This window comes from Rhipicephalus sanguineus, chromosome 3 (assembly GCF_013339695.2).
Source record: "Rhipicephalus sanguineus isolate Rsan-2018 chromosome 3, BIME_Rsan_1.4, whole genome shotgun sequence".
NCBI lineage: Eukaryota > Metazoa > Arthropoda > Arachnida > Ixodida > Ixodidae > Rhipicephalus > Rhipicephalus sanguineus.
In genome coordinates this window covers 218,540,190-218,563,009 of record NC_051178.1, presented here as the reverse complement: position 1 = coordinate 218,563,009, position 22,820 = coordinate 218,540,190, and the positions used below count along the sequence as shown (strand labels likewise).

General features: G+C 45.6%; 1 protein-coding gene across 1 annotated transcript in view; it reads right to left on the bottom strand.

Moving 5' to 3' along the window:
• Window positions 1-530: 530 nt before the first annotated feature.
• LOC119386307 (retinol dehydrogenase 12) overlaps window positions 531-22,820 on the bottom strand; it is a 282,881-nt gene continuing 260,591 nt past the window's right edge. The window contains exon 6 of the mRNA XM_049414301.1: window positions 531-1,017. Coding sequence (XP_049270258.1) covers window positions 805-1,017 — 213 coding nt within the window. The 3' untranslated portion in view covers window positions 531-804. The remainder of the gene's footprint in view (window positions 1,018-22,820) is intronic.

Here is a 22,820-nt window from a genome sequence, read left to right as displayed (position 1 = left end):
TTATATGTGCCTTGCGAACGTAGTCTTCAACGAAAACCGCGGCGATGCGTCACGAAAGGTTAAAAAGACCACGTGACCACGCAATCTGCGTGCTCACTTCGTCTTTGTGAATCTGAGGCGATAAGGAAGGCGATCCCCTGGCGAAGCATGCTGCTTATTGGCCCCACAAAATAATATATTATTTAACTATAGCGTCTCGTAGTGTTACAGCATCAAACCTAATGAGAGAAGTCACTACTTGGTGAATCCCCTGTATCAGCCTTCGTCTCACGTCACGAAGGAGCTTCCGCTTTTGTTTTCGTTTCATTTTAGTTTTCTATTTATTTATACATTCTGCCTTGTTCAAACCTAAATACCGATATGTCGAATTCCCGGTCAGTCCCTCAGAGGTGCCATATTGCAACAAAGAAGCAAAGAAGGCTGCTTGTATAGAGCACAAACGATCGCCTGACTCGGCCGATTGTGTGGTAGGCCGAAGGGGTACGCAACGCCATCCAAGCAGGCTCGACAACGAGGCATGATGAACCCTCGTCTGATACTGACATTTCAGTCTCTAGTGCGTCGCCACCAAGCCTTCGTATCGTCACGGCGATAGTGAACCAATCAGGGGCCGAAACATGCAGGTTAACTGAAAAATTCCGAAGGTCTCCTTCGGAATTTTTTGTTCAGGAAGTAAGTTATTTTTTTTAACAGAAATAGGGGTACGTCGCCAGTATGCCAACATTTTATTATCCTGCACATCAGGTAGGCATCCTGTAAGTAATCAACCAATCGGGCGAGGCTGCGCACACTTAGCCCATTATTCTACGCAGATTCCTGGAAGAGCTTGTCCACTTGGATCGGGTCTAGGTGGCAGAGGCTGATGGTTCGAGCGAAGGTGCTCTCTACACACTCCTTGTTAAGCACCCTGCGACTCAGAAAGCCGCGCGTACACTCGTCCAAGTAAAGGCCTGTCTCCCTTTCGAAGCGATCATCCATGGCTGCGTACAGGCTCGTCTGGGCTCCCTCCCACGCCGTCTGCAAAGAAACGTGACCTAAGAAAAAAGCTTGCCAAGAATCCATCCTGCAAGATCATAAGAGAAGGCAAGGCACGCACGAAAACAAGGCCCCACAATTGCTCCTGAAAATACACATCTGTGCATTTTATTCTTCGCGCTAATTGATGTCAGCCAGTTATGCGAGCCCATCCAGCCCAACACAGCAACGAGGAAAAATCCCAATGGAGCTTTGTCGTGGAACAGAAAATGAAAGGACTCAATTTGGGCACCTCGCCCAGTCAAGGAGGACGTCGAAACATGATGATATTCACTTCAAGTTCATTTCAGAGAAAAAACGTACGTTATCGACTTGACGCTCGTGTCGATAGTCTGAGTGTAGCTTCCTCCTAGAAGCTTAGAATAACAGAGAGCTGAGCTAGTTGGTAAGTATTCATTCTAAAAAGACAGGGCGTGCAAACAAGGACACAAGAAAGAAGTCAGGACACCACAAACGCCGACTACCAACTGAAGAGACGCACAACGGCTGAAAAGAAAGAAGGCACGAAAACTTATCTGCGCATGCCCATGCAACAGGCGAACCTATCAATCCGGCACGCGTGGCGGTCTACGTGGAAGATAACTGTTAAGGCATTTGATTTCATCTTTATGCACGTTAATCGACGGTTGGCTCACGCATGCGCTACCACTATTCTCGATATGCCATGCTTCAATCATCAGGCGCGTTTCTTCATTTCTATGACGGTACAACACTGCGCATTCATCGAGATTTGGCGTGCACTTACAATCTCGACAATGCATAGATAGATTAGAAGGTGAGCCTCCTGTTAGCGATCTCTTATGTTCCAACAATCTCTGGTTAATGCATCGGCCCGTTTGTCCTACGTAGAAGCGGCCGCAGCTGAAAGGGACCTTATACACCACACTCGTACGGCAATCAGTGAATTTGTTGGTGTGTTTTACGAAACAAATATCGGTCCGCTTCTTTTCTTTTACTGGCTCAATCTTCCTCTGCACAGCGGCACAAATCTTACCTAGCTTATTGGCAGCCGTGAAAACAACATTAACGCCGTATCTACTTCCTACTTTCTTTAGCCTGTGAGATACGCAATGAATGTACGGCATACTTACGACACGTTTCTTCCTATCGCTTTCTGCAACCATGCTCGGACTTAACACAATAGACTTCTTTAAACGTTCAGCGACCGTGGCCCCTGCATCACGAGGATACCCTGCATCTAAAAGACGCGTAACCTGTGCGTTAAAGCTATCACTCATTTTGTGCTCACACGACTTGGTGAGGGCTGATTTAAGGCAAGACATGGCGATGCCGTTTTTTACAACCTTCGAGTGCTTTGACGAAAAATTTAACAGCGGTTTCGAAGATCTAGGAGAATACTGCCAGCACACGTGGTTCTTCTGGAACGTTAAGGAAATGTCAAGAAATTGCATTTTATTATTCTGAGGCACCTCTTTAGTAAAGCTCAGCCCACCTCCATTTAATTCAATTTTTTCGCTCACGGAAGTTACCACGTTTTCAAAGTCCTCACCACTACAAAAGATCAAGTAATCGTCCACATAACGAAAAACCTTAATAACCGAATTACCTAAGGCGCCTTCCAAAAGAATGTCAATCTTGCTAAGGTATAAATCACTAAGAACCGGAGCAACCTTAGAACCAATACATATCCCTGATTTCTGCACATAAACGCCTTCCTTCCAACCTACCAGCGTCGACTTTGAATACATGGAAAGGATTTCTAGAAATGCCCCGGTAGAAACACCACATTTATCGGTGAAAACCGTCAGGTGCGCTTGTTCGTTAATACATTCATTAACACAATTTAACAAGTCCTCATGCGGCAAAGAATAATACAGGTCTTCAATATCCATACTAAAAGCTTTACAACAGCCAGGGTTCTCCTCTGAGAGGAACTGAACTAGCGCCTGAGAATTACGCATACGAAAAGGATCTGCAAAACTCAAAGAGGTTAAGCAGTTCTGCAAATAACTAGATACAGCGACTTGCCAGGTGCCTTGCTCTGAAACGATTGCTCGAAAGGGGATCTCGTTCTTATGTGTTTTGGCTGAAAAAAACAATTCTAAAGTAAGTGATTTAGCCTTCTTGACATTACAAGCTATTCTCTCAAGATTATGTCTTAAGAAAAGGTCGACAGCACGTTGCCTAACTACCGATGGCTTAAGTTTTACCGTCCTAAAATTCTTTTCTATGGCTGCTAATGCTTTTTCTGAGAAGAAACTGTCCGGCATAATTACAAAATACCCTTCCTTATCTGAAATTACCGGCCTGAGTTTCTTCTCGACACAGTAATTAACCAAAGGCCGGATAGGATCAGAACACTTGAGATGCATATTAGAACCTTTGATGTAGCAACGCAGTCTGAAATGCGGTGGGAACGCTCTTCTTCAGGAACAAGTCTAGTGATTGTACGCGGCCTTAAAACAGTAAACGCGGCCTTAAAACAGGTTCGCCTTAAAACAGTATTTAGGACCTAAGGCTAGGGTTTTGCAGTGACTATCATCTAAGGCAGCTCCTCCAAGGACTAGCAAGTTAGTTCGCGGTGAAACAGTAGAAATAGTCTTCCTCTTACATGGTTGAAGTTCTCGAAGTTTTACCCTCCGTATGAATTCCGCATGCTGGTTAGCTACCCTCATCCAGTTGGCGTACATCTGCTTCTGGCGGCGATCGTCAGGTGAAGTCGAGCAACGGATCTTTTACCAGGAATGCCTCAAGGTCCGTTGCTCGACTTCGCGTGACGATCGCCGCCAGAAGCAGATGTACGCCGACTGGATGAGGGTAGCTAACCAGCATGCGGAATTCATATGGAGGGTAAAACTTCGAGAACTTCAACCATGTAAGAGGAAGACTATTTCTACTGTTTCACCGCGAAATAACTTGCTAGTCCTTGGAGGAGCTGCCTTAGATGATAGTCACTGCAAAACCCTAGCCTTAGGTCCTAAATACTGTTTTAAGGCGAACCTGAAACCAATAGACGTTTTAAGTTTGCCGCGTACAATCACTAGACTTGTTCCTGAAGAAGAGCGTTCCCACTGCATTTCAGACTGCGTTGCTAGCATCAAGGGTTCTAATATGCATCTCAATTGTTCTGATCCTATCCGGCCTTTGGTTAATTACTGTGTCGAGAAGAAACTCGGGCCAGTAATTTCAGATTAGGAAGGGTATTTTCTAATTATGCCGGACAGTTTGTTCTCAGAAAAAGCATAAACAGCCATAGAAAAGAATTTTAGGACGGTAAAACTTAAGCCATCGGTAGTTAGGCAACGTGCTGTCGACCTTTTCTTAAGACATAATCTTGAGAGAATAGCTTGTAATGTCAAGAAGGCTAAATCACTTACTTTAGAATTGTTTTTTTCAGCCAAAACACATAAGAACGAGATCCCCTTTCGAGCAATCGTTTCAGAGCAAGGCACCTGGCAAGTCGCTGTAACTAGTTATTTGCAGAACTGCTTAACCTCTTTGAGTTTTTCAGACCCTGTTCGTATGCGTAATTCTCAGGCGCTAGTTCAGTTCCTCTCAGAGGAGAACCCCGGCTGTTGTAAAGCTTTTAGTATGGATATTGAAGACCTGTATTATTCTTTGCCGCATGAGGACTTGTTAAATTGTGTTAATGAATGTATTAACGAACAAGCGCACCTGACGGTTTTCACCGATAAATGTGGTGTTTCTACCGGGGCATTTCTAGAAATCCTTTCCATGTATTTAAAGTCGACGCTGGTAGGTTGGAAGGAAGGCGTTTATGTGCAGAAATCAGGGATATGTATTGGTTCTAAGGTTGCTCCGGTTCTTAGTGATTTATACCTTAGCAAGATTGACAATCTTTTGGAAGGCGCCTTAGGTAATTCGGTTATTAAGGTTTTTCGTTATGTGGACGATTACTTGATCTTTTGTAGTGGTGAGGACTTTGAAAACGTGGTAACTTCCGTGAGCGAAAAATTTGAATTAAATTGAGGTGGGCTCAGCTTTACTAAAGAGGTGCCTCAGAATAATAATATCCAATTTCTAGACATTTCCTTAACGTTCCAGAAGAACCACGTGTGCTGGCAGTATTCTCCTAGATCTTCGAAACCGCTGTTAAATTTTTCGTCGAAGCATTCGAAGGTTGTAAAAAACGGCATCGCCATGTCTTGCCTTAAATCAGCCCTCACCAAGTCGTGTGAGCACAAAATGAGTGATAGCATTAACGCACAGGTTACGCGTCTTTTAGATGCAGGGTATCCTCGTGATGCAGTGGCCACGGTCGCTGAACGTTTAAAGAAGTCTATTGTGTTAAGTCCGAGCATGGTTGCAGAAAGCGATAGGAAGAAACGTGTCGTAGGTATACCGTACATTCATTGCGTATCTCACAGGCTAAAGAAAGTAGGAAGTAGATACGGCGTTAATGCTGTTTTCACGGCTGCCAATAAGCTAGGTAAGATTTGTGCCGCTGTGCAGAGGAAGATTGAGCCAGTAAAAGAAAAGAAGCGGACCGATATTTGTTTCGTAAAACACACCAACAAATTCACTGATTGCCGTACGAGTGTGGTGTATAAGGTCCCTTTCAGCTGCGGCCGCTTCTACGTAGGACAAACGGGCCGATGCATTAACCAGAGATTGTTGGAACATAAGAGATCGCTAACAGGAGGCTCACCTTCTAATCTATCTATGCATTGTCGAGATTGTAAGTGCACGCCAAAATTCGATGAATGCGCAGTGTTGTACCGTCATAGAAATGAAGAAACGCGCCTGATGATTGAAGCATGGCATATCGAGAATAGTGGTAGTGCATGCGTGAGCCAACCGTCGATTAACTTGCATAAAGATGAAATCAAATGCCTTAACAGTTATCTTCCACGTAGACCGCCACGCGTGCCGGATTGATAGGTTCGCCTGTTGCATGGGCATGCGCAGATAAGTTTTCGTGCATTCTTTCTTTTCAGCCGTTGTGCGTCTCTTCAGTTGGTAGTCGGCGTTTGTGGTGTCCTGACTTCTTTCTTGTGTCCTTGTTTGCACGCCCTGTCTTTTTAGAATGAATTCCTCCTAGAAAATGCAATGTGAGCCGATCTCGTCAGTCAGAGCAGCTACAAAAGTAGAGTGTACTAGAATATTTTGAATGGTGCAACCGAAGCCGGCGCACCTTGCAAACCGGTGTCCACTCTTTTGAAGAAAATAGCGGCGGCGCTGGCGTCGCATAATCTTGAACATGGCCGGAGACGCGACAGACGCAAATGAAGGAACGCGCGCGTCTCCCCTCTTGCCCGGCCGCGCCGAGGAAAGTTGGCATGCTCCGACTCGTTTGCATTCGAGTCTGCGAGTTGCGCCGTGCATCAGTGTCCTAAATGCAAAAAGAAAACAAGAGAAGAGCGTTTAAATTACTGCTACGCGCCCGCGTGTAAACTGTGTACGCCCGCATGAACCAAGGCCGCAAGAGAACGCTTTTTAAAGCTCCAATTTTGTGCGTGTCGATGTGCGGAGAAAGCGCGCATCAAGACAACCTACTCCCAATGATAAAAAGCGAGAACTTGCGCAGGAAAGAAACTTGTGACGACTTGAGATGTCCATCGGTGCCGATAGCGCTGTGTGTGAATATCACTTTGAGCCTCACTGCATCGAGAGAGACTACGTGCATGTAATTACCGGAGCGGAAGTTCGAGTGCCGAGAGAAAAGCTATCTATTCGATTTGACGCGGTGCCGAAAATTTTAGCGAATGCACCGTCACATCTCTCCAAAGAAACACCGGCTACGCGGCCTCGGACAAAACAGCGTCAGCTTGCCTCTGACGACCACAGTGAAAGGAAACGACGTCGCATGGAGCAGGGCAATGCGTCGTCGCCCGACGAATGTTCAACAGTCGCTACTGCGAACGAAGGCGGTGAAATGTAAAGTGAAAGGGGGGTGCGGTCGTCGGCTTTGCTTCTGAGCAAACCGCCTCCGTTGAGGACGTGCACAAATTCGCAGTTCCATTGACGTCGTGAGCAGTGCGTGAATTCCCTGAGCTTAACGCTGCATTCGTTGCGTCCAAGTTGAAGAAATGCTTAGGGCAAATTTCAAGAAACGGCAGGTTAACAAAAGCGTTTTCTAGAACTACAATATTGTCGCGTTTCACTACAGCACGACAGCAATCACTCTGCGCGTCGTAAAAAAAAAAAATTATTTAGCAGTTGTTCTGTGTACGAATACAACCGATGAGCCACGCTCCTTACAAATGGAACGCAAACGACTATGTACGTCTTGTTTATTTGCGCCGCGCGCCTTGTTTTCTTGCGCAACGCGCGCCGAACGCCGCGCGCGCCTTGTTTATTTATTTATCTATTTTTCTTCCCACGCGCGCCGTTTTATTGTCTTTTTGCAACAGCGACGCATCTGTGTTGCAGGCAGCTTCGATGGCGACGGCGGGGTGCGGGCCTAAGGAGCTTCGCTCCTAAAAAAAAAAACCTCGAGTCTGCCAGGGGCTCGCACGGCACATGTTAGTTGTAGCTGGCACGTTAATGTGGTTCAGTTGCGATGGAGCGTTGACTTCTACATTCTCTTTGCTCTCTCTCGCCGCCTCTGAAACGCACCGGCAAGCAGCCACCTGCGATGCCGGGGGACGCTTTCGAGAGCAGTTGACTGCAGCACCGTCGCTACTTTCTACACGAAATGGGCCGCTCCGCGGCCGCCGGTTGCGCCACTCAAAATATTCTAGTGCACTCTAACAAAAGTATGCACGTTGAGAAAATGCGGAATATGATACGTGCCGCAGTGTGCCGTGGATTTTCCTTTTTATAAGCCGTATGCCGTAGGTAGTGGGGGTGTTAATTCGGGAGACGGCTATGATTGCATCCTGAAGGATTGCATTAAGTACGGAGCATTTTAGGGGCCTGGGCAGTCGTATGCTGTTATCGTATGCTGTCATCGTCGTCTCACGTCGATTGGCGTCACGCAGGCAACATCATGTATAGCATAGCCATGTATAGCAAGCGAATGGGTAAGGGAAGTGAGGGGGAGGGGAGCGATGTGAGGGTGGGGAGAAAGGAAAGCAGGAGGCGAGAGAGTAAAGCATGCCATTTATGACGTCACGCAAGCAAAACCCTGTATAGCATAGTACAGGGTACACAGCATAGCCTAGCTACGTGTAATACAGTACAGCAAGGCGTGAGAAACAGAAGTGAGGGTGAGGAGGAGTGATGTGAGGGCGAGGTAGAGGAGGAGGGTAAATCATTGCATAGTCATGTACAGTACGGTACAGCGAGGAGGAAAGGAAAGTGAGGAGGAGGATAGAGCATAACATAGCTCTGTATAGAAAGGGGGTGGGAAACAGAAGTGCGGTCAGGAGGAGAGGTGTGTTAGTATTGCATCACAAATGAAGGTTTCCTTTCCTTCTATATAAGCCGAGTAGCCTGCCCGTTTGGGCGCCAGCGCTCACTTGACTGTGAACGCGAGCGTCACTGAAAGGCTGGCGAATCACTTCCTACAGCTTACAGGCTGAGTGCAGCTGCATGAATTATTAAATGCGAAGTATTTCCTGGCGAACCTTTGGCACTTTCAGCTTTTCTATCTATCTATCTATCTATCTATCTATCTATCTATCTATCTATCTATCTATCTATCTATCTATCTATCTATCTATCTATCTATCTATCTATCTATCTATCTATCTATCTATCTAGCCGCCTACGTCTGGGTGCTCTCATGATCGCCTCCTTAACTTGGTGTAGACCAAAATAGGCATGGGAGGGTAAGAGCATTTGACGAATATGACTGTCGGATCATGACATGAATAACGTGAAAATCCTGTCGCGTACGTCGTCAAACACTCTCCGCCAGACACGTGTGGCACATACCCGTTTACCACGGGCCACGGTGTACGGGTATGCGCCACAGGTGATTGACAGTTTACATCTACCCATGAACGGCAAGAACAGACGTTTGTAATTTAAATGAGAGAGCGTTAAGGAAATTACACCATTTCCCGCTAAAGGGGACCATGAGGCGATGCGAAGCCGGAGCACTTGCACGATCGCGTTCCGTTGGCGTTCGTTGGGCATGCTACCCAGCTCGCGTCGTGAAACGCGAAGAGGAACGTTACGCACGTCTTGCCTTCCCTCTAGCCTGGCCGTTAATTCTCACAGGGCGAGCGGGGAACGCGTAGGAGAGCAGAGAGAGGGAGAGGGGACGCGCATGCGCTGGCGCTCATCTCGGCGTTGCGCACGAGAGAATTTCGACATGTCTAGCCCGCGTTTCAGAGGAAGCGTGGAGAGGGGTAGTGGAGAGGGGGAAATGGGAAAGGGGAAGAGGACAGGAGGAATGGTGAGGAGGTGTGTGGAGAGGGTATGCGCATGCGCAGTAAGGGTGGTCACGCCGCCCACCACCAACGGATTGAACTCGGCCATAAGATACTTCGCATCTAAAACAGTCTCCCACAAAAATGCGCTACAATATCATATCCTTCTCTCGCTCCGAGACGGTATATTTCAAATGGGAGACAACGGAAATGAAGTTATTGGGCATTGATCTTCTCCTAAAAGAACAAGCGATCATAAACGGCGTGACAGAAAAGCAGCTAAGAAGAAGAGCATATTTTGGAGGCCTTCAATCTGCAGATAGTATTCTCAATCTATACGAATTATTAGTCATACTTTTCAGCTCTGGAAGGTTGGCTTGATGACATACATCTGCGTTTAAATGTCAGCAAATGCTCTGTACTTACACTTCCTTTGAAGGACCCCACTGACATTTCGCTTTGTTTTACCTAGAGAATATTCCGCAAGTGGAGCAGATAAAATACCTTGGTGTGCTATGCGACCGATCTATGTCTTGGAAGGCTCACATTGAAGACGTCGCAGCAAAGGGTCTTCGGCCGGTTGGGTTGTTATGGAAGATTAGTCATAGTCGATTTGGTATGCGAAGAAAAATGCTTTTGTCAATACACTGCATGTACATTCGGCCAGTTCTTGGATTTGGATACACATTATACGCTCGCTGGGGCTTCTGCTTATAAGCTTCATCCTCTTGTTATCCTCGAGAGGCAATCCTTGAGACTATGTTAAAGTCTTCTCAAACGTGTAGCAAGTTTTGTACCTGAAAGCAAGGCGCCCATAACTTCCTACCCTTTTCAGATTGTTAGCGGTACAATCATTTTTAAGGCTTTATGAATCCCCTGTAAGGTGTTCAGAAACAGTTTTTTTTTTTCCCGACCCGAGTAGTTCTTTGGAGCATACTGGCTGAGATTTCATACTCTTCAAATTCTGCATATACAGAACCTTCTTGACAATCTAAATATTCAAATTAGCGACGTGTCTTCACTCAGTAATAGCAACAACTCACTCAATCAGTCTTTAACAAAATTTTGGCAATACATGAATCCCAAGGTCCGTAAAATACCCCAAGAAACGCCTGAGGAAAATGCCTATTCCGCAAACGCATTAAATTGCTATTTCCGATAACTTTTTTACAATTGATGATGAAAAACAGCCTCTCGTAGGAATTAGAGACGAGAAACCTATTAAGCGACTATTCGTATCAGAAGCGGGAGTATTTAACTTACTATTGAAGTTGGATGGCAAAAAAAGTTTTGGACCGGGCAACACACCCATAGCTAACGGTTTTAAAAAAATATGCCGAGTGGATATCATAATACCTGTGCCTGCTTTTTAACCGATCATTGTCGTTGCGTACCCTGCCATAGGATTGGAAAATAGCAAAAGTGATTCCTATACATAAGTCCGCAAATAAAAAGGAACCTTCCAGTTATCGACCCATCTCATTACCATGTACGGTTGGTAAACTGCTCGAACACACAACCTTAAAGCAGATGACGGAACACCTTGAAGAACACAAAATACTATCCCCTTTTCAACACGGCTTCCGCCAGGGCATTTCTACAGTAACACAACTCATTGAAATGGTCAGTGACGCCTCATTAAGAATCGATCATCAAAAACAAATTGATCTTGTTCTGCTGGATTTCTCGAAGGCATTTGATCGGGTCTCACATAGGAAACTCATCTTGAAACTCCAATTTACTCTCGGCCAAATTCTTGACTCGATTACTAACTTCCTCACAGACAGGTCACAGTTCATGGAAATAAACCATGTCCAATCTTCAATCGTACCGGTGACCTCTGGCGTACTGCAAGGCAGCGTTTTGGCGCCGGTATTATTCTTAGTTTTTTTTTTCAGCGATCCGCCTCCATCTGTTAATGCTGTATGCAGGTTATTTGCAGATGACTGCATCCTGTACAAAAAAATCAACTCACACGATGACCATATCGCCTTAAATACGGCCTTAAAAGAGGTTTTAGCTTGGTGCTGTGATTGGCAAATGAACATCAACTAAAAAAAAGTCCGCGCTCTTATCCATAACTAGAAAAAAAGCATTCACCCGAATTCAATTACGTCATCAATTCAGCTACCCTTTCTAAAGTCACCAAACATAAGTATCTAGGGGTCATTCTGCCACATGACCTACGTTAGGACGCTCATAATCATTGCATCACATCATCTGCTCTAAAAAGACTTATTTATAAAAAGGCGATTACAGCAAGCACCACCACACACAAAGTTAATAACCTATATCACACTTATTCGACCCATCCTGGAGTACGCAAACAATGCCTGGTTCCCGTACGTAAAAAAACTAACCAGCAAGCTCGAAGGCGTTCAGCGAAAAGCGCTTAGGCTCATTTTAAACACATTTAACCTAACAGATTCGCCTACGGAATTGCTTAAGAAGGCTGGACTACTAACCATAAAAAAGCGGGCATATTGGCACACTTAAAGCTAATCTACCAACTGTTACACAGTTACGTAAACATAGACAAGTCCCGCTACATAAAGCTATCCGCAGCTAGAACTACACGCCACAAATACTCTCGTGCCCTTGTCCCTTACAGATTTCACACAGATGCTTTCAAATTCTCGTTCTTCCCGCTTGTGATCAGAGAATGGAATAACCTGTCCCCCTCCATTACCAGTTTCTCAAAACTAGTAGAAAGCGACTTGATAGCCACGCAAACTTAATATGGTGTTATGATCTCTCTGGGATTGACAGTATGTATAAATAAATAACATATATTTTACCGAACTTTTTCCAGAGAACGCAAAACTAATGTCGCAAGTGATTACCTGGCACATTTGCCAACAAAAACAGTCATTGCGACCGATGCTTCGCAAAATGAAGAAAAATGTGGAATTGGAATTTTCTCTCCTAGTCTGATTGGTCGCTTTCTCTTAGCCTTCCTGATTTTGTGCCCATTTTTTGTAGCAGAATTTTTAGGGGCGATACTTGCCCTCCGCAAATTAACAACAACAACAATAACTAGTTCTTCAGTAATATTGATCGATTCGCTATCGATATGTTCCTCTCTCACTGCAAATGAGGACTCGAGTTTTGAGTGCTTTCAAATCATTAATTCCACCGCATATACATTTGATTAAATTGGTTTGGGTTCCAGGACATGAGAGACTTTTCGTAATGAAATGGCGGATACGCTAGCTAAATCATCTTCGAATTGCCCGGTTATTATTTTTTACGGACATTAAATTCATTATAGGTGTTAAGTTAAGGATCAAAATGATGTTAGAAGAATTTTCGGTGCCGTCCATAGCGACCACGTTAGAACTTCAGCACTTTAATCCTTATTGGAATCGTACAATATGTCAAACACGAGCAATTGAAGTCGCAGACACTAGATTAGTTGTCAAACTCCATATCTCAATTTTTATTTACACAGTGCTGGCCTGGCAGCTTCCCCTAATTGTTGGTTTCGCGGAGTCCATGAGACAACACAGCATTATCTCATTTCTTGTAAAAGATACTCCACATTGCGCAAAATTACTTTAGGTGCCGTCTTCCGACTCCTCAGATTAGATTTAAATGCACCAAATGTGCTTTCTTTGGAGGCTTTGTCCTTTGGATACAGTGACGGGAAGGTTGCCGGTGCCTTGCAGGAGTTTATTACAGGTTCGAAGAGATTAAGTCTATAGAATCAATCTTGACTCCTGAAGTCATGGTTTTCCAAAGTCCTTTAATTGTCGGTTCAATTGATCCGCTTCGTTTTTTATATATCAGCATTTGCTGTTGGTCTGTTTTATATATTTCAAAAAAAATCATTCCTTTCATCTATTTATCAGACATATAAACTAACATAATTCAAGACTTTTCATGAAAACTGCCCGGTTCTTGGTCAATCCAACAACGTGGGTGTGTGCCATGGATACAAGGCTCTACTTTACTCAATAGACGCCAGGAACAAGAAAACGCTGCCGACAGTCCTTTACATCCATGAAACAAAGGATGGCACCGACGAAAGCACAAGATGGTGTTAATATTGTCGCAAAATATTGCTATTGTTGTGACCCGGGTTTAGCTCCGTCCCACCACTGCAATCAGTTGTTGCGACGTTAGGGTTACGTCGTACCCGGACTCCATTTGATAGCGTGGTTGAGTCTCCGTGTTGAGGAAGTGATGCTCGAAAGTTGGGAAAACGAAAACAAACAGGTTTACTGGCACTTATTTACATGGTGAAATGGTAAGATTTCAGCGACGAGCGAACTGAATGAGCCAATGACACGGGGCTGAGAGCGTCTTGTGTGACTCAGCACCGTCGTTATAACCCCTCCGGCTGGCTCCTGCTTATTGATTGTAGCCATTCACACACACGACACCACCCACCAAGTCGCCAGACAATAACACTATCGCAGATAGGTCGTTGCACTCGTTGCGGCAGCAGAGTTCCTGCCGTCAGTGACACTCTTGAGGGGTCAGGCCGGGAGGAAGGGAGATTGGGCGAGTTCTTCTGCCTCTCCCCACAAGGGCAGGAAAGCAATTACGGTGACTTATACCTGCTCTTGTAAAAACACACAAGACAGCTCGGCACCGTTGCATACCAAACCATGCCAAAACTGCCCATTGTTATGACGGCGCCAGCTTTGACGGCTCTCTGCTGCCCATCGGAGCTCGCACGATTCTCTTCCCTTTGTGGGGCGCTTCCGGTCGCGGGGAGCCTTTTCTGGAAAGGGTCAACATGTCCCCAGTAGTGTGACAACGCATCGCCCGTCCATTCTCAGAGACAACGCGTCGCCACTGTCAGTCATAACAGCTTCCTCCCTCGCTAGAAGAGTCACAGAGGCTAGCAGTCACCGCTGCTGCTCGGAGGGACGACAGAATTCTCCGAAGTTGAATGCCATGAGCGCCGCTTTGCACTTCGCAATGTCGGGTTATTTGCCGCCCAGATTCTTCGGCGCCTCTGAAATTCAACAACATGCACTAGCAAGCACTCGGTCACCGCCGAATAAACCAGGCCAAAAGAGGGATGGCAAACCACCTTTCATTACTAGCTTGATGCGAAAAACATTTCACTCAAAACTCTCAGGACTCACTTATGCTGAGAAAACAAACGTACTACATTATACAATCACATAAACAGTTCCACGAAAAAAAACTCAAATATCAATTTCGAGACATTGTGAAAAGCACTCATGGATCGCTGTGAAAGAGCGGCTAAGTGCGCTGGTCTTTTCATTCAATTTGCCCTCCTTACACTTATTGTCAAAATGATACTGCTGAAGAATCACGCTCCACCTCAGAAGGTGACTGTTCTTTGATGTCGCGGTTTAAAGCCAGGTAAGGGGACAGTGGTCTGTCTCTACGCTGAATTTAGCCCCTCCGAGACAATACTAATGGCCCACACAATGCAAGCACAGTTCTTTTCTGACGCGCAGTGCGCCAACTCACGAGAGATGAATTTTCGTCTCAGGTAGAGCACGAGATGTTCGTTACCATCGTCATCCTTCTGACAAAGAACGGCGCCTAGGCCTCGATCACTTGCATCCCACTGGACCGTAAATTCTCAATAGTAATCGGGAGTTCGCAAAACAGGAAGGCTAATCAGTAGCCTTCAGGCTTAAGAAGGCAGCTTTCTTCTTTTCATCCCAGACTACGTTCGCCTGTTCTGTTCCGCGGAGAGCATTGGTGAAGGGGCTTGCCAACGTTGAATAATGTCGGTTGCAATGATTGTAATACCCAGTGAGGCCCAAAACGCCCTAACGTCCGTCTTTGTTTTCGGCCGTGGATACTCAGCTACTGCTGAGATCTCAACCTCACTAGGTTTACTGAAACCTTGGCCTACGTTGTGACCTAAGTAATCCACGGTTACCCTTGCAACGCAACACTTCTGATCATTTAGTGTGAGAACTCTCGCAGAAAGCTACGGCTGCGTTTCAGACCTGACTGCACGATCGCCCACACATCAACGTTAGGAAAAGCTTAATGGTCTGCTCATATGATCACTCGATCAATAATTCTTGAAAGAAAAATAACAAAACATAAGGGGATAAACGCTGCCTTCTAACAGGTTCATTCGGTTAAAGTTACCTGTCCATGCCAACGCCTCTGATGAAAAATGCAACGCATCTCCACGAAGTGAATGATGACGAGTGCGCGTAAGTAGGTCCTAATGTCTATAATGTCTATGTTGTAGTTGCCGATTAGTATAAAGGGTTTGTGCTTGTAGGAGTTTTATATTGTTCTGTCACAATTATTATTGATATTAGTGTACTGTTCAGCCTTCTTTGTGTCTAGGTTACCCGAGTGTTACCCCATATAATGTAAATTGAGTGACATAAAGTGACATAAAGAGTCGACGACAAAGCTCGGTCCTAAGGTCCATAATGTCTACGTTGAAATCGCAGACTAGTATAACGGGTTAGTGTTGCTAGGTGTTTTATAATGTTCTGTCACAATTATTATTGATATTAGTCTATTGTTAAACCTTTTTAGGGGATTTTACACGGTGCTGTACCAGGAGCACGGACACCACACAACGGACAAGCCTAGACCCTAAGTTGCTTCGGCCCTAAAACCACTGGGCTCTCCTGACCGCTTCAATTACTCTCATTCATATAGCGTTGCAAAATACAGAGCACTATTAACCACACAATTCCCTCTAAGCTAAGTGTAAAAGTTCGTCCTTACGTCATGTTACAACACACAGTGTAGAACAAAAAATAACCCTAGGTTCAATGCGCATCAAAAGCGCCTCACCACATTTGGATTGGTTTTCTGCTAAAACCATGCACCAAATGTTTGTGAATCCTAATAGTGCGTATTGAAAACTGTCTCGCTCATTGCCAAACTCATTTCGCAAACTGACTTGTCTAATGCGAATATATTCCTTCAAATGTTTATTCACCCCACATCGACATGAAAGTGATTGCATACGATATCGCATTCAACTTTTCACCTTCTCAAAAAAAATGGCTTTCGCGCTAAAAACCTTCTTGAGAAGTTCATCCTAATGATTAATGGTCTTCGATGCTCTCTTCAGCCTTTACTACTGTGCGGTTTTCCTTCTTAGAATTTTACACCGCATCTCATAGCCAACAAAATTAAAATGACTGAATTCAGCATTTCTAGCAAAAGATCAGGGTAATCCTAGTTTGCATGCAAGTGCAAAATTACTCAAACCAACCGTTCTCTTTTTCTCAACCAGATTCGCTTGAATCGTACCCGATGGGGTCGCGGTCTCGGCGGCTCTCGAGCACGCCAGCGGCTGTAAAACGCACAAGCTATAAGCTGTGTTCTGCTGTCGCACAACCTTTGGCACTTCGGCCGGCTACCCTCGGGAAGGTTAATCGGACGCCAGAAACGGAGGGTAAACAGCGTCCATTCTTTCTTTCTGCTCGCCCCCGCGCGGTGCTAAGCTCTTGTGGCCTTTCGATTTCGACCACTCCGACACGGTTGTTTGCCCGAAGGGGTGGGACCTGTCCCATTATTGCGATAGTATTTATATGGACACTCTCGGCGGATTTTCGCTGTCGCCGTCGCCGTCATGTCCCGTATATGCATATGTATCTACATGTCAATGAAGGCGAGAAATAAAATAATTCAGAAGAAAAAAATTCACAGCATATCCACGGGTGAATGATGAAGAGCTTGGGCGAAGCTCCTGAAGCAATCATGGTTACACCGTGAAATCTTGAGTGGTTTCGCCCAGCAGTAATCAAAGCGATAGCCCAGTACTTTATCAAAGACGTGACAAACACTGTATTTATTTATACAAGAAATTTTATTAATCGTAAGTGGTAGCTAGACGTGGCTTCCGTTCCCCTTCATTATAATGGCTTTATGGTCAGTGAAGTGATGGATCGGTGATGGGTCGTATTGGGATGTTTGCAAAGACGAAGCAGTGGGCAGTTTGCAAAGGTGGCTTCCGTTCCTCCTTCATTATAACGGCTTTATGGTCGGTGAAGTAATGGATCGGTGATGGATCGTAGTGGGATGTTTGCAAGACGAAGTAGTGGACAGTTTGCAAAGCATCGGTGATGGGAGATACTGTTCGGGAGATACTGCCGGTTACGCCGGACGCGTGACAAGGTTAGACTAAGAGGAGCTTCGCCCCTAAAAATCCCGAAACACTCGACCGCGGTTTCGAACCTGCGACCTTTCGCTCCGCAGCTTGCTGCCTTAGACAATTACGCCATGCCTCATTTTTTTTCTTTATTACCTGGCTTAGGTACAGAACATATAATAATAATAAAAGTAGTAGTGATACCACCCGATGAACTCTGCACATGCGCTGAGTCCGTAGTCAACCAGCATCGTGCTGGTATCGTCAGGTTAAAATTCGGCCAATGGGACAAGAGGCTCTACTCTTGAGAGCCACTCGCGTGGTACCGGTGCCGTTTTGTGAAGCTCAAGAAACCAGTGCACACTCTCTCTGAAAAAAAATTCGACAGATCCCACGCGCTGTGGGAATCGGTTTCATGCGAAGCAGTCAGCGAGTACTTTTATGCTGTATTTTATGGCTTTGAGTCAAGCATTACGAGGTGGATCGACGTGTTTTTATTAGTGCAGTAGCAGTGTGCACATCGTGCGCTTACCAAGCACGTCGACAACACTGGCGTTTAAAGGGTAACTTATGGTGCGACGTAACGTCAGCCCTCACGTTAGAGTACATACATCGTTATTATCGAAACTAAGTGCACTTTATGGTGCAGTCATGTGAATGTCATATGTAGCTTTCGTTAGTATTCCACCGGGATCAAACAATGCTTAAATATAGGTGGCTGAATCATAGGAATACAAATGTAACGGCTGCTATTAAAGCGGAGCCAACACTGGGACCACAGACGTTAATCTGACATGATGCCTGTACAGTAGAAGCACATATGTAGTGTTTATTGCTCTCTTGTAAAATTACATAGCCAGAACTACAACCACAATTGACGTTGCACCAACATTACGACTACATACTGTTTTTCCAAACCAGTTTATAGCCCTTTCGTGGCTCTGAGGTAGAATACCTGATTGCCACGCAAAATACTTGGGTTCGATTCCTGCTGGGACCCTAATGTCTATTCTTTCCATTCGTCGGGTCAACGTTGCCGATGTCGGTTTTCCTTAACGCTCCCGCACTTAAATTACCAATGTCTGTTCTCGCGTTCCTGGGTAGATATAAGCTGTCAATCACCTGTGGCACATACCCGAACACCGCGGCCCGTGGTAAATGGGCATGTGTCACAGGTGTCTGGAGGAAAGGGTTTGACGACGTACGCGACAGACGTTTCCCGTTATTAATGTTATGACCCGAAAGTCATATTCGTGAAATCCTCTTACCCTCCCATGATGCCAATTTTGGTCTACACCAAGTTAAGGAGGCGATCATGAAAGCAGCCAGACGTAGGCGGCTAGATAGATAGATAGATAGATAGATAGATAGATAGATAGATAGAAAAGCTCAAAGTGCTAAAGGTTCGCTAAGAAATGCTTCGCATTTAATAAGCTCGGGCAGGCCGCGCATCCTTGTCAAAATGCTGACCTGCCATTCTCGAGCGCCACCAAGAGTGGAGCCCCATGAGCATGATCGCGTCAAATGGCACGCCATCTTCGTTTTCTACACTCAAAAAACGAATACCGTACGGGTCCAAAGGGAGATCTTCCTTAATAGCTCTCTGCAGCACATCTAAAAAATAAGCTCTCTCCCAAAAATGGAAAAAAAGAACATGATTTATGGTTTGCGGTGACTTACAAATTAAACACTGCGTACTCCACGGCGAATAACATCCCTTTCCCTCCAAAAATGTTTCAACTGGTAATGTTCCCGAATGCAGTTTGTGGGAACCACGCCCACCGGCTATCGCGCGATAGCGCCACGTGCTGCGCAGAGGCGGTGCGCGTGGCCCAGCTGCGCGGCTTAAACGGGGTAGCCGGCGCGCTACCCAGGGGAGAGGTGCCTTGGCTGCCAGGAAGGACGGATGCTGCCACCCGCGCTGGCCGATTGCTGCTGCCGGAGATCATGGTCGCCGCCTCGTCGTCTCGTGTCCCTGGACCGACCCCGCCGTATGCAGCGTAGAGTTAAATAAATTATTGTTGTTTGTTGTGAGTTGAAGCCTCCGTCGTCCTTGCTTTAACTACGGACGGGGCGCAGCAAGCCCAGTACCCACAAGTCTAAAGAAAAATGTTTTGGTTCCCCGCCGTATATGCATTTTTTTCACCCTCTTTAAAACATTGCTGCCTGGGCCTCCATTGTACAATGCCCGGTACAGCGGCACTGGGAATACATTGTCACACAGAACAAAATAAAATTCTTTTCGTTTGACATTGGCAGGGTACTCTTTAGAAAACCACACAGAAAGAAGTCTTACACTAGACACAATTTCTTTGTAAAAACCACCGATCCCTCCCACACAATCTTCGGTGGACACAACAAATTCAGGGAGCGATCTACCCAGTCGTAATTGGCAGAGTGTGCGGAGGAATGGATCTGTCACGCCTCTAAAGAACAAAAAACGGTCGACCAGTTCACGTAAAAAGAGGTGACCCAATCCGAGCCCCCAGTCTTTTACCCGCCGAAACAAGTTGGTACGACTGCACCGTTCCCACTCGGAAGCCCAGACAAACATGGTAAATATTCTGTGAAATTTTCTGTACATTCGTTCGTGAGCAGTGCAACACCTGCATTACGTACCAAAGCTTGCTTATAAAAAACAGGTTGCAAACGGTGGCTCTGGCAAAGATCGATAGTGAAGCTCCTTTCCATTTCTCCGCTTTCTCCTGTGTATCTTTCACCTGCTCTTTCCAGTAGTGGTCGCTCTCGCGGTAACTATCGAGAGGGACTCCCAAGTACTTGCCCGGGGTTTTCGCCCAAGGCACATTAGCGAAAAGGTCTGGCTTCGCTGGCCACGATCCATGCCCGAGCCCAAGGTTCTTGGACCAGTTCACGCCACTCCCCGCAGCCTGGCTGAACTCACGCACTGTTTCGATGGCCTGTGTTATGCTATTCCGATCCCTTGTGAAAATAGCAACGTCATCTGCATATGCTAGCAGCTGCACTTCGACTGTGTGTAAATGAAAACCCAGGACGCTACTGTTACTATTTTCATGCACAGAGTTTCTATATAAATACAAAATAACAGAGGGCTTAGGGGGCAAGCCTGACGAACCGAAGGCTGCACGTTAATGGGGGCCCCTAGACTCTTACTTGCGATCAACCTCGTCGTGCAGTTTCGGTACGCCAGGGCCACTCCCTCACAGATAACAGAACCAAGGTTAACATGATTTAAAACAGCAAACACAATTCTGTGATCAACACAGTGAAAAGATTTTTCAAGGTCAATCTGCAAAATAGCAACCCGACCATCAGTGTAATCACAGCACTCGAGACTGCTTCGCGCTTTATGAATATTTAGGACAATTGATCGCCCTTTTATGCCATATGTTTGGAGAGGCCCGACTATGTCCTCTATCGCTGTCTGCAATCTTCGAGCCCACACTTTCATGTAAATTTTGAACTGTACGTTTGTTAGGGCTATGGGTCGATACGCTGATACAGATCTGACTTTATGTACATCATCGGTCTATGGTATAAGAATAGTATGCGATAACTTGTATGATGGAAGCAATGTAGTTAATTTATACGCTTCATTAAATATAACTATCAAGATAGGGCTAATTTCATGTTTGAATATTTTATAGAAGGCCGCAGTGAATCCGTCCGGTCCAGGTGATTTTCCAGGGTTTAACTTTTCTATATCAACCTCAACTTCGGCCGCTGTTATTGCAGGCTCCAAACTCTCTTTTCTTTCGTCGTCCAGACAGGGTAATACAGGAAGTAATTCATCCTTGAAGTGTTGAAAGTCTATGTCGTGCAATGCAAACAGCTTCCAATAATGTTCAGTAAAGGCTCTCGTGCTACCCTCCGTATCAGTTGATACGTTACCGCCCATTCGATCTCACGCACGTGGTTCTTTTCGGCGCGTGCTTTTTCCAAGCCTAGCACTCGTTTCGATGGCATTTCGCCTGCAGGCGGTGTCCTCTGCCCTTGCCATCACATGCGCACCCCGATAACGCTGCTCGTACAGCTGCTTTATCTTTTGTTTTATTTTTATGATGTCTTCTATTCATTTTCCATAGGCTCGGCACTCATGTTTTAGTAGCTTCTCAAGAAGCTGTTTCAATTCCGTTTCTTTCCTTTTCTCCTCGTACCGAATGCACGTAGCCCTGTTAATTGCTGTTAATTTTAAAGTTTCCTTGCAAAGCTCCAACTGTTGTCAAATGTGCAGACTTTTGCTAGGTTCTAATTTGCCAATTTCCTCCATTACAGTTGAAATAAATTCTTCGTCATCCAGGAGCTTGCTATTTAATTTCCAGGTATCCAACGAGAAAGCGTTGCTTCGCCTACTTATTCGTATAGAGCACTCGAATAAGCAGTGGTCAGAAAACGACACCGGGACTACAGCATAACTAGCACATGCCGGCAGGATATCAACGGATACGTAAATGCGGTCAAGTCTTTCATGACTGGGGCCTTCGAATGGTGTGTACCTAACCGCACTCGTATAGTGAAGACACTCTGCGACATCCTCAAGCTCCCAGTTCTCGACAATCCGCGTCAGAACATTAGTGCTCCTATCTCTGAAGCCCCGCGTGCTCGTCTTGTCGTGTGCACTGAGAACGCAGTTAAAGTCGCCCGGCAATATTGTCTGCCTTTCTGCACAGAGTCGTTGTTCAAGGCCGTGAAAAAAAATTACAACATATCCACGGGTGAATGATGAAGAGCTTGGGCGAAGCTCCTGAAGCAATCATGGTTACACCGTGAAATGTTCAGTGGTTTCGCCCAGCAGTAATCAAAGTGATACGCCGCTTTGATTATTTTTCCTTTTTTCCTTCGTTTGTTTTTTATTAATTTATTTCTTTATTTTCCGTTTTATTTTTAATTTTTTATTTTTTATTATTTTTTATTTCTTTTAATTTCATTTTTTTCTATCTCTATGGGACAGCGCCATCTATTGAATGATAGGGAAGACGCGACGGCGGGGACACGCCGCATGGAGCGACGACCGACCAGGTGATGCTATAAGGAACTCCGCTCCTAAAACAGGGCCCTTTCTGCTACCTTGTTGGGCGCGTACACACACAGGATACGCCACTCGTCATTATTCAAAGAAACGTCAAGAACAACACACCAGCCCGTCGCACACGAAAAGTGACCGTTCACTTGGAGCTCCGGCAACTTCTTGACAAAAAGTACGCAGGCAGTGCCCAATGCGTGGCTGACCACAACAAAAACCCTAGACGTGAAACGTTGCACTATGCTGCCGGTCTCTTCTTCGCCATCAACTTTCGTTTCCTGCACTGCCAGCGCGTCTATGTCGCGTTCCGTTAAAAGCCTGGCTTTGCTTTCTTTTCCCTGCCAGACCTCTCACGTTTATGGTGGCAGCTGTTAACGGGCATGCAGGAGCCATTTTAACGAAAGGAAAAGAGAGCAGCAGGACTGTGTTTACCTCTCACGTCTAGCGCGTGGCTAGACGACGCCATAGCCGG